The 17,904-nt window shown below is 38.6% G+C and overlaps 2 protein-coding genes across 4 annotated transcripts in view; one reads left to right on the top strand and one right to left on the bottom strand.

Annotated features, from left to right (window-relative positions):
• Positions 1-17,904, top strand: part of casd1 (CAS1 domain containing 1) — a 104,467-nt gene that overhangs the window by 82,894 nt on the left and 3,669 nt on the right. For 2 of the 3 annotated variants that reach the window (XR_011961326.1, XR_011961325.1), the window contains exons 16-17: positions 889-990; positions 9,367-9,507. Coding sequence is in view for 1 of the 3 variants with exons in the window: in XM_072575470.1 (XP_072431571.1) it covers positions 889-990; positions 9,367-9,507; positions 10,350-10,427; positions 10,521-10,613 (414 nt within the window). In the remaining 2 variants the exon portion in view is untranslated. Of the gene's footprint in view, positions 1-888; positions 991-9,366; positions 9,508-10,349; positions 10,428-10,520; positions 10,614-17,904 lie in introns of those variants that run through there. The other variant, XM_072575470.1, reaches the window with a different exon arrangement.
• sgce (sarcoglycan, epsilon) overlaps positions 11,562-17,904 on the bottom strand; it is a 103,145-nt gene continuing 96,802 nt past the window's right edge. Inside the window, exon 11 of the mRNA XM_072575476.1 lies at positions 11,562-11,792. Coding sequence (XP_072431577.1) covers positions 11,770-11,792 — 23 coding nt within the window. The 3' untranslated portion in view covers positions 11,562-11,769. The remainder of the gene's footprint in view (positions 11,793-17,904) is intronic.

Raw genomic sequence — 17,904 nt, 5'->3', positions numbered from 1 at the left:
TTTCTTCCAGAATTACCTCTAATCAAAAGAAACAAATAAAAATGTGTCTCTTTCTTCATGTGAACACCAATTTGTTACCTCAGTGGCATATCATTTAAGCCAATTTCAGTTAATCCTCTATATCCATGAAATCTCAAATCGTGAAATTGCCTATCCATGCCAAAAAATAAGTAACATCAAAATTCAGTACTTGGGTAAACCTCATGCCTGCAATTTTTAACCTATAATGGAATCCTCGTGGATAGAGAGGGATGAGTACTGTCTTGTCATAAAGGCATGTGCTATGAGCCACCTTGGCTTCATAATTGAAAGTAGAAGGTTCTGTTCTTAAGTTATTGTCCTAAGTATTTGTTGAGTTTGAAATATAGTTTGTTGATGTGATCATGGTTTTCTCAGTGTGGTGCAAGCTGGAGATTGTATCTGCATATCCTAGTAGTAATTGGTCCATTGCTCAGGGGTTTCTCTCTGGTTCAAAGGACATCGAAGGAAGATTTGATAGGGTTGTATAAGATTTAAAGTTTTGGCCAAGAGATGTAAGGAGTTTTGAAGAATCTTTTTAATGACATGAGACCACTTATCAAAGTGTGTGGTGGAACCAGGGATGATCATCATTTTGAATGGTAATTTTATTTGTGCTTTAGGGAAAGAAAACTTCAGGGCTGAAATAGTTTGGGGATACGGGCTTGACTGGATTGGTCTTCTGGGAGTTATCAGTGAATTGAAGCTTCTGTGCTTTGGCTGAATGATTAAGTATATTTGCATTAAATTTCAACCAAACTTTGAAGATATACCGGGAAATTTACATTTTGTTCCATGTGATTTCTAAGCTGAATTCACTTAATACTGTGTTGAATCCTTTAAGTATTGTTTGTCTGTATTAATTTTCAGAGTTCTTTCGAAAATGCCTTTTCACTGTGGCCAATTTCAAAGTTATTTGAATGGCAAGGATTCCTTCATGAATGGTGGTTTCGATGGAAGTTAGATCGCTTTGTATGTATCCCTGTATCAACTGTTATTTATTAAATCTTTTGTTAACTATCGCAACTATAGGATGATCTGCAAGTTTAAAGGTTTAGTTCTTTCAGCAATAAATTGTTTGCATAAGAAATTTTGTTTTCCCAATCAGGTTATTACTTCTACCATTTTTGTTTTTAAGGTTGCATAATTTGAATTCACTGCCCTAAGATATGAATCACAGAACTAAAGTTTTGACATATATTTTAATTTTACATATAAATTTATATTAGAAGTAAATCTAGCCCTATCAGGTTGTTACAACTACCAAGAATTCGAAAACCAAAGGCAGATTTATATTCATAGTTTTTTCCACTTCCATTCATATACTTTGTAGTAATCGGCGATGTATTTAAACTTTCGGGTTACTTATTTCACTTATAAGTTGTGTGTCTACCATCAATTTATCTATTTAATATACCATTCGTACTGTGTTGCAAAATCCATCTACTGCTGGAAGTGTTTTGAAAATTTGTTATTATTATTTTTGGCAACTTGGATTCTAAAGTAGAGGTACCCAAGGTTTTAGGTTTCAGTGCTGATTTGTTTTTCTTAAGAAAGATCTGAAGGTCATTTGGAACAGTGATCTCAAGACCAGCCTTTCAAAGAAATCATACGACTTAATCTAAATTACTCTAGTTGGACCGAAGGGTCTGTTTCCATGCTATACATCTCTATGGCTCTATAACATGCTACTTGGCCACGTTATTGTTGCTTAAATTGACTTGAGTTTTTGTGATCTACAAAAAAAGATGGCCAGAGACTAAAGCAGATTGACTGACTGCAGAAAATCCATTCCAGCAGAAGAGCATTTTACAGTTTGTGAAAGTCATCAACCAGTAGAGATGTAAAGAATGCTAATGGTATTTTAAAGTCCTCAGAATAGCCAAAATCAGAGAAAAATCAACAAGTTAACCTCTGTTTCTCAAGGGAATACAGTAACGGAGGGAATGACCTGGTGAAAGTGCTGAAAGCAAACACTTGTGATCTCATCAGTTCAGTCAGAAATTTTGAAATTAAGTTAGGAGTGTTAGTTCACTTGAGTTGTCTGTAAAGCATATTGTTTTGCTTTTATGGTGAGATTTATCAAAATTGTCATTTCTTTTTCCTTTTTTTATAGTAAATTTCTTTTGTTAAAAGTACCTTATGTGAGTATGTTCAGTGACTGATCACCATTCTAAACAAATTGCAAAAGTAAGGATTGTGATCTATCGAGGAAGGTTTTACTGTGATATCTGATTAGTATAGTATTACCATCAGGTAGAATAGTAGAGAAATTAAAAGAATTGATTATGTTGAAATAAACACATACTCTGTCATCTTCTAGAAAGTGTTCTGAAGATACTTTTGTATTTTAAAATTGTTTGGATGGTTTAACTTTTAAATGTTATGGGGGAAGGATTTAAGTGGGTCATTCAGAAATCACTGGATGCTTGAGTTTTTTTTTAAACAAGATATCCTGCAAATCTCATGACTGATAAGTGCTTGTTTTGCTAAAGACCCTTGTTGGAGCTGATGTGGACAATGTCTTGGAGATACATGTTTTATCAGGTTTCATCAGAGGAAAACCTGCTAAAACATGAGCTGTTTTGGAGGAAAGCTTTCTAAGAACAAGTTGCTGTAGCTGATCTGTAACTTCTGAATAGAAAACCCTCTTTTTAAGTTTAGGGTTAAACCTATTTTTGTATTTGAAAGAATGTTTGATGAAACATCAAGATTACTGAATGGGTCATCCCTTTCTCGTGCACCCCATTAGTACAGATGTGCACTAAAAGACTACATAATTAGTGATTTAGCTACATAGAGTCATAGAGATGTACAGCGTGGAAACAAATTCTTTGGTCCAACTGCCCAGATATCCCAACCTAATCTAGTGCCATTTGCCAGCACTTAACCCATATTCCTCCAAACCCTTCATATTCATATACCCATCCAAATGCCTTTTAGATGTTGCAATTATACTAGCCTCCACCACTTTCTCTGGCACCTCATTCCATACATGCACCACCCTTTGTGTGAAAAAGTTGTTCCTTGGTCCCTTTTATATCTTTCGCCTCTCACCCTAAACCTATATCCTCTAGTCTGGACTCTCCCATCCCAGGGAAAAGACCTTTTGTCTACTTATCCTATCCATGCTCTTCATGATTTTATAAACCTCCGCATCCGACGCTCCAGGGAAAACAGCCCCTGCCTATTTGGCCTCTCCCTATAGTGCAAATCCTCCAAACCTAGCATCATCCTTGTAAATCTTTTCTGAACCCTTTCAAGTTTCACAACATCCTCTTCATAGGAAGAAGACCAAAATTGCACGCGATATTCCAAAAGTGGCCGGACCAATGTCCTGAAGCTGCCACATGACCTCCCAACTCCTGTACTCAATACTGTGACAAATAATGGAATTACCAGAATATCAAAGCAGCAGTCTTGGGAACATGGTATACTTCAGGAGTGTGGGGTGAGGGGGAAACATTCTGATGACACAAAATCTTCATCTAATCCAAGGTCCACTGAGGAGCTGTTTAACTTTGTGCAAGCCTTCCCAAACTTTATTGAAAGGATACGTAGGCATTTGCCACTTTTGAAAATATAGGTAAACGGATAAGGTAGCTAAAAAGGAAAACTGGCCACCGTTCATGCAAAACAGACTATCAGAGTTCATGATGTGTATGTCTTTCTTTCTGAAGAGATTTTTATGGATTAAAGTGATGAAAAGGCTCTTTTCAGTACAAACAGGCAGAAATTTTGGAAAATCCAAGAACAGTTTGTGTGGACGTGCATAGAATTTGTGGATGGGAAAGCAAAGTACAACAACTTTTGACATTTGGATGCAGGCATTATAAGTAGAGACTATACCTGAAGCCCTTTGGTGTTTCTCTCTCACTCGTGTGCTCTCGCGCTCGCTGTACCCTCCTCCCACCCCCCCCCCCCCCCTCGCCTGTTTTGCGTGTGCCCTCCCACTCTTACCAATCCCTCCCTTGTGCATGCTGTTTCTCCCCGTGCATGGGGGGGAAGGTGGGGGGGGGGGGGGGGGGGTGGAGGTGGTAGAAAGAGTGCATGCATGCGAGAGGGGAGAAGAGAAAAAGAGCACGCACACACGAGAATGGGGGAGGCTGAGTGCAAGAGATAGAGCGCATGCCCAGAGCACAATGAATGTGCACTCCAAGGCCTCTTTATTCAGCAACACTCCGCAGGACCTTACCATTAAGTGTATAAGCCCTGCCTTGATTTGCCTTACTAAACGCAGCACCTCACATTTAAATTAAATTCCATCTGCCACTCCTTGGTCCATCGGCCCATCTGATCGAGGTTGTGTTTCACTCTGAGATAACCTTCTTGGCTATCCACTACATCACCAATTTTGGTGAAATCTACAAATTTACTCGCCATACCTCCCTTATTTACATCCAAATCATTTATATAAATAATGACAAGCGGTGGACCTAACACCAGTCCTTATGGTTACAGGTCTCCTGTCTGAAAAGCCAACCCTCCATCACCACCCTCTGTCTCCAACCTTCAAACCAGTTATGTTTCCAAATGGCTAGTTCTTCCTGTATTCCATGTGATCTAACCTTGTTAACCTTGTGATCTACCATGCGGAACCTTGTCAAACATTTACTGATATCCATAGAGATCACGTGTCTTAATCCTCTTTGTCACTTCGTAACATGAGTGAGTTTATTTTTGAAGGTGTAAGCGTGTACTGCACCTTTGAGAGTGAAAGCTGGCAAGGATTTAACAAGTACAGTGTGCTGAAAAACTAAAACATGTAGCATTTGGCTGTGAAGCAACTAGCTGAGCTGAGTTGCTATGATACACAACACATTCGAATTTGGCCAGTCAGTTTAAATTATGCCCCAAGATACCACAATACAATCAAATTTGAATTTTACTGTTTTGATAATATCAAACCAATGAGACAATCCACTGTTTTGGGATATAAAATCGGGCATTTTGAACAGTTAGCCAGAGCGGTAAAGAGCACCAACAAACACAGACTGCCCCAGAACTGCTCTCTGAAATCTGTGAAGCAGGAGGTGGAAGAAAAGATGACCCAGAAAAATCTACAGAGGAACCTAGACAGTTGGCTCAATTTGGAAATTTTTTTATTGTTAACTTCATCGGGGGAGGGGGGGGCTTTATCGGATCAGTACAGAGTTGTAGAGCGGGAGGCAGATCGATTGTTAAGACAAAGGTTTAGAGTGTAGATATTTGTTTAATGTTTTTTTTCCTTGGAGTTAAAGAATAAATTGTTATTTTTTCTTTACATAGTGAGACTTGGTGGTTCTTTGTCACTAATACTTTTATAGAATACGGGGCGAGGTGAGCTTTTCTATGTACCTGGTTTAAATTAGCAGAAGAGTTAACCCCATGTCGTAACAAGTTCGTGAGAAACGATTTCCCATGTACAAAGTCATTCTGACTATCCCTAATCAGTCCATGCCTTTCCAGATACATGTAAATCCTGTCCCTCAGAATCACACACTCTCTTCTCCACCCCCCCCCGCCACCCCCACCCACAACTCTCCCTCCCACCCTCAACAGCTTGCCCACCACTGATGTCAACCTCACTGGTTTTTAGTTTTGGCTTTTCCTTTCCACCTTTCTTAAATAATAGTACCACATTAGCCGATCTCTAGTCTTCTGGAACTTCGCCTGTGGCTATTGATCATACAATTATCTCAGTAAGGTGTACAGCAATTACTCCCCTAGCTTCCCACAAAGTTCCTGGGTGCACCTGATCAGGTCCCTGGCACTTATCCACCTTTATACATTTTAAGGTATCCAGCACCACCACCTCTATAATATAGACACTTTTGAAGATATTGCTGTTTATTTCCTTAAGTTCTCTAGCTTTCATATCCTTCTCCACAGTAAACACTGGTGCAACATTCTCATTTAGTATCTTGCCCATCTCCTGCAGTTGCACCCACAGGCAGTCTTGCTGACCTTTGAGTCATATTTCTCTCTAGTTAGCCTTTTGTCCTTAATGTATTTGTAGAATCCCTTTTGGAGTCTTCTTAACCCTCTTTGCCAAAGATATCTCTTTTACCCTTCTGTCTTCCTGAATTTCCTCTTAAGTATACTTCTACTGCCTTTATACTCTTAAAAAGATTCACTTGATCCCTCCTGTCTATACCTGATAATATGATTCCTTCTTTTTCTTGACTAAAACCTCAATTTCTCTAGTCATCCAGCATTCCCTATACCTACCAGCCTTGCCCCTTGCCTTGATAGGAACATATCGTCTGTGGACTCCCGTTATCTCATTTTTGAAGGCGTCCCATTTTTCAGCTGTCCCTTAACCTGAAAATGACCATCTCCAGTCAACTTTTGAAAACTCTTGGCTGAAACAGTCAACATTTGCCTTTCTCCAATTTAGAATTTTAATTTTTAGGTCATATCTATCCTTTTTCCATCATTATTTTAAAACTAACAGAATTATGATCACTAGCCCCAAAGTGCTCCCCCACTGACACCTCAATCATTTGCCCTGCCTTACTTCACAAGACAAAGTCAAACTTTTTTGCCTCGAGTACATCCACATATTGAATCAGAATATTTTCTTGCACACACTTAACAAATTCCTCTCCATCCAAACCCTTAACACTATGGTAGTCCCAGTCATTGTTTGGAAAGTTAAAATCCCCTACCATTACCACCCTAGTATTCTTACAGATAACTGAGATCTCTTTACAAATTTGCTTCTCAATTTCCCATTGGTTATTGGATGGGTCTGTAGTATAATTCCAGTAATGTGATTATCCCTTTCTTATTTTTCAGTTCCATCCAAATAACTTACTGGACACACACTCTGGAATATTCTTAAGTACAGCTCTAATGTTAATCCCTAATCAAAAATGCCATTCTCCCTCCTCCCTTGACCTCGTTTCTGTCCTTCATATTGCATCAATACCCTGGAACATATAGCTGCTAGTCCTGTCCATTCCTGAGCCACATCTTTCTAATAGCTTTTAAATCTCAGTGCCATGTTCCCAACCATGCTGAGTTCATCTGCCTTACTTGTCTGGCCTCTTTCATTGAAATAAATGCAGTTTAATTGATCAGTCCTATATCATTCTCCACTTTTGTTTCTGTGTGCCTTGACTGTTTGACTTGCTCCTCTCTCCCAACTGCACCTGCCTCAGACTGGTCTCTTCCCTCATTCTGGGTAATCTCTTTAACCGCCCCCCCCCCCCCTTTACTAGTTTAAATCCTCCTATGTAGCTCGAACAAAGCCCCCACCAATATATTAGTCCCCTCCAATTCCGGTGCACCTGTCCTCCTTAAACAGGTCACTTCCACCCAAAAAGAGATTCCTACAATCCAGAAATGTGAATCCTTCTCCCCTGCACAGCTCTTTAGTCACCCATTCATCTGCTCTATCCTTTTATTCTGACTCCAGCACCTTTACAGAATTTAAGTCGTCATTGGAGGCAAATGGACATACATGGAATAGTGTGGGTGGGATGGGTTTCAGATTAGTATGACAGGGCGGCGCAACATCGAGGGCCGAAGGGCCTGTGCTGCGCTGTAATGTTCCATGTTCTATATGTTCTGTATTAATGGATAAGTGGTAGCCAATGTTGTTTTAATTGCATAGTTTACCTAGATGATGCAAAGTATACAGTAACACTTAAGAGGACCACTTGCAGCAACTGGAAGCTTTTTGAGGATATTACAGTTAGTTGATTGGCAATAAACCATAAGTGAATTTGTAAAGGCGCAAGCAATCTACTGAGTCAGTAGAGTAAGGACTATGAAGGGCTGGCAGGAATATAGAGTTGAGATCAGTCATGATCATGTTTAATTGCAGAGTGAGCTCAAAAGGCTAAGTTACCTACTCCCACTCCTTTGTTCCTATGTAAAGAGCAGGAAAAGTAACAGCATTCCCCACCCTCAGAGAAATGTGTATATACTGATCATAATCCCTTAAGTTTTGTGACTATTTTGCTGGAGTCATTATTACAGCCTTATCTTTTAATAATTTTTCACATTGCAGGAAAAAGAATTGCCAATCTTTTGTCAAGAATATGACCTTGTTTGAATTGTTCTCTTGCTAACAAGATATCAGAGATAATAGTATAAGTTACATGTAAAGAGGAAATGGGAACAAATGCATGATTGTGTCTTAATTTCTTTTTTAGTTTTATTTTGATCACACATTACAATGCACTGCTTTTTTTTTATCCCCACAGGGTGGCATTGTCATGAAGCTGTGATTGCTTGGTTGACTTGTTTTGTAGGATTGTGGAAGTTGGAATTATTTTGAGCTTTATGGAAATATTAGGAATTCCTTCTTTAAAGGAGGTCGTTGAAAGATCACGTGTAGACACTGGAGAATCTTTCAACAATGCTTCATAGAAATCATATGACTCATAACTACTTGCATTATTGTAGACCCCTGTTGTGAGCAGTAATTTGCTTGGAGATGTCTGTTTTATCTGGTTCAGTTGGAGGGAAACCTGCTTAGAACAAGCTGAGTTGGTGGAAAGCCTGCTAAAAACAAGCAACCTATTGATGTAATTTTCTGAAAAGAAAGCTGTCTTGTTGAGTTCTGTGAAATCTGTTCTTTTATCAAGATTGTATTTCCTGACCCAGCTGAGCAGGCAAAACTTGAGTGACAACCGTGCATGGTTAGTGACTTTCTCTGATGTTCTGGCATGACTTCACAATGTTATATGCTTTTAGTCTTTGTTAATAACCTGTTGGCCAGTGTGTTTTTATTTAAAAAACAACTTCTATAGAGAAACCTGTTTTGTTTTCCCCCTGTGAAGTTTGTGTTTGCATATGTGTATATTTACGAACATTTTAAGGGATAAGCATTTATACTTCTGTGTTGCTAATTGTGTGTTAAGTTGGTTGAATTGTTTTGAATTTATTGATTAATTTTAGTTTGGTAATAAATGAATAATTCTGTACATAAACCTGGTTGATCTTGTTTTAAGTGATATTGGTTATCTTGGTAACTGGAAAAAAGATTATTTTATTCCTGGTAAAGTAGTAAAACTGGAGTGACAGTGCACTCTAACCTTGGTTCAAACAAGCAATTGTGTGCTTGAAGGGAGTGGTCTTTAAATACATGACTTAGCAGGGAAAGTCCTAATTAGTTTCTAAATATTGGGTCATCCACAGCAGGAATAAAAGCTAGCTACCACCCAAAATGTGTTTTTAGCTTGCAGATCCTTCCAAAATCATTTTAAACTGTATTCTGCGTACCCTGAAATGTTGATAAAAATGGCTTGTGCTAATACTAATTTGAGTTTAAGTGCATACATGACTACAATTGCTTAAAATTATTTTATGTAATTATAACTACTCTTAATTTCATGTTGTTCTGTTTCTGTATAGGCAGTCCTACATGGTATGGTATTTGCCTTCCTTTATAGTATATTAAAGAAAAATCACCTGCTTTCTGAAGGCAAAGGAGAGACATTGTTTGCACCTAGGTTGTCGTCTTTCTTTCTTTTCACATCAGTAGTTGTATTTTTGGTGAGTTTGACAAATTATAATGTAGGTAAATAAGATTATTAACACTAGTTTTGTATGGTGTGGGGCAATACTGATTTGTGGCACTATTGAAGCAGCAAGTGGGGTAGGTAACTTAAAATTTGCTCTTAACATACACAATACTCAAAGATTGTATTCCCCATTGAAAGAACAACTACTTTAAAAAAACTGAACCCCAAGCTGGTGAGTGTATAATTTAGCACCCTCCTGTGCCCACTGACTTTGTTCTTATTGTTCACGTTTATCTTTTGTCATCCCTGCCAGCCACTTGCCTCCATTTCTTCTCCTCTTTTGCTCTGACACCTTCTATGGAGATATGAAAAAATACAGCAAATACATCACAATTCTCCCAGCTGCTGAAAGAATGGAACGTGCAGATAGAGGATCCTCAATATCAATCTAAATACATTTTTTCATTGGGTAGCCTGATTTTACACCAGGGCACTTTAATAGAAGATTTTCCCCAACAGGAAATAACATTGTAAATCAATCCATTCCAGTTTTTTGTTCATAATGGGAGTAGGGGTGAGAGACTTGTTGGTTTACTATAACTTTTTGGGCTGTTGTATTGATGAATACATGTAGGCTATTGAGAGAACATGAGTTAACAAAAAAATTTTGAAATATAGGGAACTGGATTGTATTTCTTCATGTAGGCAACATCTTCTGAACATCATATTGTTAATTTATTGCTATGGAGCTACAGATTAATAGCCAAATATGAGATTAACATCAATGCAGATTATGCAGAATATGTATATGTTTTCACTTTTGATGTGTAAATATATGTCAAAACAAGTAACCAACTAATGTTATTTACACAGACTTATTCAATATGGTGTGCCAACTGTAAAAACAAAACTGAGTGCAATGAACTTCATCCTTACTTCTCTGTGTTGCAGGTATTTCCTTTTTATTTCTATTTTAAGTTTAAATTGTGCTATAAATATGTTATATACACTAATAATGAGAGAAACCTTTTTTATTTCTTCCAGATCTTATCTTTCATTCTTATTAGGAACATTCCTGGTTATGTTCGTTCTGTGTACAGTTCGTTTTTTGCCTGGTTTGGCAAGATTTCTTTGGAAGTAAGTACCCCATACAACGTGTAAGTTCACTTCAAGTAAGTTCAGTCTGAGAATTTAAAAATTGCGATGAACTTCTGGGGAACTTGTTAAGTGAAGTTAGAGAATGAAAAAAAGTCCCTTGCACATATATTTTCATAAATGCCAGGCATTTCAAAGCACTGTACAATCGATGAAGTATGTTTAAAGTGTAACCACTAGTGTAATATAGATTTTGCATCCACCTGACAGGGCAAAGAAACCTCCAGCCGTGCAACATCCCCAGTGGAGTGCAGCCTTAGTTTCATGCTCAAATTCTGGAGTGTGACTCAAACCCAGATTTTCTGATTCAGAATAGAGGCAATGGTAACAGACCGAGCTGATCCACTGAGTAGTGTATTAATAGTGATTGGTGTATTAAGGTATATGGGCAAGAAGAAGATGGGGTGACAGAGGAATAAAATGAAATGAACTGAGCAAAAATAGGAGGAATGGAAAGAAAAAGCATATATTGCAGGGAGGTTTTAAAAAAAAAAGCGTGGAATTGAGTGGTGGAGGGGGTAAGGTGTGCTGAGGTGAGAGTGGAATGTGTGCCAAGAACAACTACAGAAAGATTGTATGTTTATGATGTGATTTTCTTTTCACCTCCATCCCCTTAAAGCCTAGTAGTCAATTACTTCAGGTAGTATCACTCTTTGACATTACATCCACTACCAACTGCTGCTATATCTTTGAATTAATAAATATATTGAGTAGCCTTTAGTATTTTCAGTAATACAGTTTAACGGCTTTTATTCAAAACATTAGTCTCTTTGCAAGTTCCTTTAAGTTTTTAAAAGAAGTTGCAGCATTTAAATTGTTGCCTTTTGTGTGAGACTGCCAACAAATGGAAAATAGGCTGAGGCATTGTTGTATAGTATCTGTGCTCTGAATTTGAGATAAGTAGAAATCATCCAATAAGGCAAGAATGGATAGCACTCCTTTGCAATCTTTTATTTTAGTGTTGAACACATGTAAAGCAGACATACTATTGTTAACCAGGGGCAATGAGAATGCCTTCTTCCCACCCTTTTCTTCTCTCCTTGCCTTTCTCCTTTTTGTAGAAATGTCTTATTCTTGCAACAGTGCTCTTAATATGATATTCATGGGCCACGAACCAAGCTGCTGTAATTTTTCATGTTCAGCTAGCCATTTTAAAGCTCACTGGTAAAACAAAACAAGATCAAAATTGTATTTTTACCACTATAAGGGCAAGGATCAAACATCTCAAATTTATCACAAAAATATTGCCTGTTTATAAACAGTGTTTTTAAAAAACCAGATCTGAACATAAGTATAAATGAGCTTCATAATCACACTGAAGCCTGTTTTGATAATTATGTAACAAAGTATTCTGCTGAACTGATTTTTGAACAACTACAGTTAGACAATATTCTTCAAGTCGCTTAAGTTGTAAAGGCAACAATGCCAACAGGAGAGGTTTGATGTTCAAAATCTCTATCTGTAACATCATTTTCTTGGTCGATCCAAGTGTTCTTAGGCATGTATTTATGACATACGGTGTAATTTTTGCCAGTTTTATTAGGATATTTGTGATCACTGTGGATATCTGCCAGAATTGAGACTAGCCTGATTGCAATGACGCTCAGTATTCTTCACCCATATGACACATGCATGAGTATTCTGGGGCTAAAGCCTCTAGTTAATACCTACTCTTTGTCATACATCATGAAAATCATTAGGAGTACAGGTAATTCTTCTATAATGAGATGGTTGCATTCTTGTGCAACCCCACATTATAGAAAAATTGCACTTAAGAAACAACGCGATGTAATCACATTACAGCCAACGCATATTTTAAAAGTTGGCACTTTTGAAATGGTGTCCCCAATTTGTCAATTGCATTTCAGCGAATTCATGTTAACAGAACACTTGTTATAGCAGAATGACTTGTAAGTCATTTGGCCTTCAAGCCTGCTTTGCCGTTTAACAAGATCGTGGCTGATCTGAATATGATGTTACCTCCAGTTTCCTGCCAAAGGTCCCCCATAACCCTTGACTCCTTTTAATTAAAATGCTGACTCGACATTGTGTATAATTAATCCTCCTCATCTCCCACCTTAAATGGGAGACCCCTTATTTCATACTGAGCCCCAGTTCTAAACTCTCATAAAAGGGAAACATCCTCCTAGCCAAGTCAACCCAGAATCTTGCAATTCAATAAAGATCACCTCTTAATTTACTGAAGTCTTTGCAGTGCTGTAGCGACCTTTTCCACTCCATCCGTCTTGCTATAAAAGCTAGCATTCCTTTTGCCTTCCTAATAATGTTGTACCTGCATGCAAGCTTTGTAATTCATATACCGGGTCCCGCAAATAACCCTGTGCCAGAGTTTTCTATATTTTCTCTCTCTTTATATAATTACCTGCTTTTTCAGTTCTCCTTGTCAAAGTGGACAAATTTACATCCAATTATACTCCATTTACCTTAGTTTTGCTCACTCACTTAACCTATTTCTTGGCCTTTGCAGATTGTGTCCACAATATGCTTTCCTAAATATTACCGAGCTGTAACTGGTCTCTGTGGCACTCCACTAATTAGTTTTCTGACCTGAAAATGGCTAATTTATTCTGATTCTCCATTTCCTGTTAACCAGGTAATCCTCTATTCATGCTCATATTATCCCTCAAAGCTATATGGCATTTATCAGATACTTCTCAGGAAACCCAAGCACACCATATTCACTGTTCCCATTATATACTTTGTTTGTTACTACTTCAAAGATCTCTAATAAACTAGCCAAACATCTGTTTCTTTTATAAAACAATGTTGACTTTTCCTGATTATATTTTGATTTTCTAAATGTATTGCCATTAGTTCCAGCATAATAGACTCTCAGATTTTCCCAATAACAGATATTAGGCTAAATGGACTTTAGTCTCCTGTTTGCTGGCTTCCTCATTTCATAAATGGAGCAATGACATTTATGGTTTCCCAATCCACTAGGATCTTTCCAGAATCCAGGGAATGTTGGTAGGGTGCAACCATTGCATCCACTATTCCTGCATTAATTTCTTTTAATACCCTAAAATACAGATCATTAGGATTCAAGGAATTGGGCATCCTTTAATCCCATGAGTATTTTCAGTTTGTTTTCTTTAATGATCATTAGAATTAGAAATGGCTATGTTGTCATATGTACTCTAAGTACAGTGAAAAGTTTATTAGCTGCCACTTATAATGCCATCTTAGGTAAAAAGGTGCCTGAGTAAATTCTTAAAGTTCAGAAGACAAGCATCACAGTCTTGTCTCCAAAGGGTTTCTGCAGCATGCTAATGCAATGGGCCTTCATGTGGTTTGACTACTGGCAGCTGCCCTGCTCCTGCACTGGGCGACTGCTGCTACACTTCTCATCAGGCTGCTACCCAAGTTCTGCATTGGAGAGCTGCCACTGGCATCCCCACCCCAGCTGCTGGTCACTGGCATCCCTGCTGACCCCACTTTGGAGGCTGGGGCCGGGTGTCCGAGGTTGTGAGAGGAAAGAGAAAGTCAAAGAATGGGCAGAGTGGAGGAGCTCTAACTGGAGCATGCAGTATCCCAGCAGAGGCCTCCACAGCATCCTGTACAACCTCAACATGACGTCCGAACTCCTTTACTCAAAGGTCTGACGGGAGATGTGCTTCAACATCTTTTTAGCTACCCTGTCTACCTGTGAGGCAAACTTCAAAGAATTATATATCTGAGCCCCTAAGTCTCTGTTCTACAATACTTCAGTGGGCCCAACAATTAATTGTATAAATCTTGTCCTTGTTTGTTTTACCAAAATGCAATACTTCGGATTTATTCAAATTAAACTCCTGCCAATCCTCAGCCAAATGGCAGTACTTCCTTAAATGGCATGGTTTTTGTGCCATCCTTTATTTTAATCTATTTTCCCATCCACTTAAGTCAATTCAATATTTCTACCCTTGTAATTCCTTTTGTTTTAGGATGCTACTCTTAGACCCATGTTTGTTAGTGTCAACCTGAGTGTGCATTTTTTTCATGTTACGCTCACTGCTAGATGCTGGTTTTCTAGGAGGCTATAAATTTATTCTGTTTTACAACCAGGTTGAGAATGACTTCCTTTCCTTTGGCTGTGTAAAGATTGGCCTAAGAAATTTTACATTTTCACTCTCTGGAGTAACCATGTAGGCTACTGTGGCCATTTTGATTTGTCCAATTTTGAAGATTAAAATTAATAGCAATGCTTTTCTTGCAAACCCTCTTTCGATCTTGTATAATCATCCAAACTTTCTCAGGAGGGCTGTAAGCTATTTCCAGATGTCACCTCCTTCCTTTGAGAATCAGTTTGGGTGGCAGAATGAAATATGCCTTTGAAGCAGCATAATATGTTATTACTTTACTAACTTACATTTTTTAAAGTAACAGAGCTACCCCATCACGTTTGCTTCTTGTCCTTCTAAAATGTTAAATAGCAGGCCTCAGCCTTGGGCACCTTGCAATCATGTATCTGTAGTAGCTATCAGATTATACTGATTGATTCATCCATTTTATAACCAATGCCAGAAGCATTTGGTTTTGTTTATTTACTATTTTTCCCACATTCTCTGACTTTTATTGGCTGGTACACTTTTATGTTTCTATACTCTAAGCCTTCCTGTCAGACTCTTGATTATCAGAACTTACATCATTGCTGTGCTCTGACTTTATTCTTGCTCTATAACTTTCCTGATCTCTCCTTGTGATCCGTCTATACCAGCAACACCCCCCCACACCAACCGTTCCAGTCCTATCAGCCCTACGCCCCCTCTATTTAATTTATCCACCTTTACCTGTTTCAAGACATCCAGCACTTCCTCCTCTGTAATCTGGACATTTTGCAAGATGTCACCATCTATTTCCCTACAGTCTATGTAGTAGTCAAAACAAAATTAATAACAGCATAAAGCTGAATTGGCATAATCTCATAGCCATTATGGAGTGATGTTTCCAAGGAGATCAAAACTGCAGTTAATTGAGATAATAGCAACATGTAAAAGGGAAAATAGATTAATGGCTCCTTTTCATGAGAATTGGCAAAGGTAGCCATGAGGAATAATTCCATTGAATGTTTTAGGGACAGTTTCCTAGAACAGTGCTGTCTTATGGAGGGTGGTGTCTTTTTCCTTTCCCGTTTATTTCGACCTCACCAGAAATAGGTTGCCTAGGCATTTGTCAAATTGAATTACTTCCAAAAGGCATTTGATAAAGTGCTATATCAAAGTTTATTACACAAAATAAAAGTTCATGGTATAAGGGTATCATGAGATTTTGATCCATTGATTGGCTGGCTAGCAGGAAGCAGGGAGTAGGCATATTGGGATTCTCAAGGTTTGGGTAAAGATTTGTAGCTTGGGTGCTGATTGTTGTAATTGTGGGAATGTTCGTTGAGCTGGAAAATTGATTTACAGATGTTTTGTCCCCTTTCTAGGTGACATTCTCAGTGCTTAGGAGCCTCCTGTGAAGCGCTGCTGCACTGTGCCTTCTAGCATTTATTTGGTTTTGTTCCTGCTACTTCCAGTTCTTCATTGCAGTGATTGGTATATTGGATCTAGGTCAGTGTGTTTATTGATGGAACCTGTGGATGAGTGCCATGCCTCAAGAAATTCTCTGGCAGTCCTCTGTTTAGCTTGTCCTATTATCATTGTCCCAGTTGAATTTTTGGTCCTTGTCATCTGTATATATGGCTACTAGGGACAGCTGGTCATGGCATTTCATGGTTAGTTGGTAGTCGTGGATGCTGTTTGCTAGTTGTCTGCCTGTTGGTCCTATATAGTGTTTCGTGCAGTCTTTGCATGGAATCTTGTGAACTGCATTTGTCTTGCACATGATGGGTATTGGATCTTTTGTTCTGGTGAGTTGTTGTCTGAGGGTGGCTGTCAGTTTATGGGATGTCTTGAATCTGAGTGATTGGAGAAGTCTGGCTGACCCCAGATATCCCTGCAACCTGATCTGCACATGCCTAGCAGACAAACTGTGATGAGGACATGGCATGACCTGGGACACTAGCCACGCTACCTTCTATTAAAAATACATCTCTGAACTGACAGCCAGACTTTTCCGAGCACTTGAATCCATGACACCCATAAACCAACAGCCACGCTCAGAGAACACCTCACCAGGACAAAAGACCCTGCACCCATCATGTGCAAGACAAACATAGCTTCAACAGTCTTTGCAAAGACTGCGTGAAACATTAGATAGGATAAACAGACGACGAGCAATCCGCATCCACGACCACCAATTAGCCACTCAATATCATGACCAGCTGTCCCTGGTAGCCATACACACAGATGACAGGGACCACAAATTCGACTGGGACAACATAATGATAATTGGACAAGCTAAACAGGGGACATCCGGAGAGTTTGTAGAGGCATGGCACTTATTCATGGACTCCATGAATAAACACATTGACCTAGATCCAATATACCGACCACTGCAATGAAGAACTGAAAGCATCAGGAATGAAACCAATTAAATTCCAGAAGAGAAAGTACAGCAGCGCTTCACAGGACATTCCACAGCACTAAGGATGTCACCTAGAAAGGGGACAAAACATCTATAAATCAACTTCCCAGGTCAGTGAATTTACCCACAACTATGGCATATTGGGACTCTTTTTTTTTTGATTGGTAACATGTAAAGACTAGTGTGCCATAGGGATCAGTGCTGGGAGCTCAACTGCTTATAGTTTATATAAGTGATGGATGAAGGGACTGTTGTGAAGTTAACTGACCACTCGCAGGAGAAAAGGAAAAACAAGGTGTGAAGGGAGTGTGCAGAGGCCTCAAAATATATAGTTAGGTTAAATGGGTGGGCAAAGATCTGATAAATCTAATGTGGAATTGTCCATTTTGGCAGGAAGAATGTAACAAACATATTTAAATGGTGAGAGGTCACAGATCGGAGGTGCAGAGGGATTTGATGACTTTGTGCATGTATTGTAGAAGTCTAGTATGCAGGCACAGAAAGTAATTAGGAAAGCAAATAGTACATTGTCTTTTATTGTGATAGACAGTGAATACAAAAGTAGGAAAGTTTATAGAGGGCTGTAATGAGATCAAATCTGGTATTCATCACCACCTTATTTAAAGGAAGATGTAAATGTGTTTGGAAGGAATTCAGAGAAGATTTGTGACGCTAACGCCTGGGTTGCTTCATGAGGAAAGGTTGGACAGGTACAGGCTTGTATTTATTTTGTTTATTTCAGATTCTGAGCATTCTTTTTCTTTTGTAGGATTTGATTGTATTCACCCTAGCTTCAATCAGA

This window comes from Chiloscyllium punctatum, chromosome 8 (assembly GCF_047496795.1).
Source record: "Chiloscyllium punctatum isolate Juve2018m chromosome 8, sChiPun1.3, whole genome shotgun sequence".
In the NCBI taxonomy this organism is placed as follows: domain Eukaryota; kingdom Metazoa; phylum Chordata; class Chondrichthyes; order Orectolobiformes; family Hemiscylliidae; genus Chiloscyllium; species Chiloscyllium punctatum.
The sequence above is the reverse complement of the archived record's forward strand: the minus strand, read 5'-3'. Positions and strand labels throughout refer to the sequence as shown.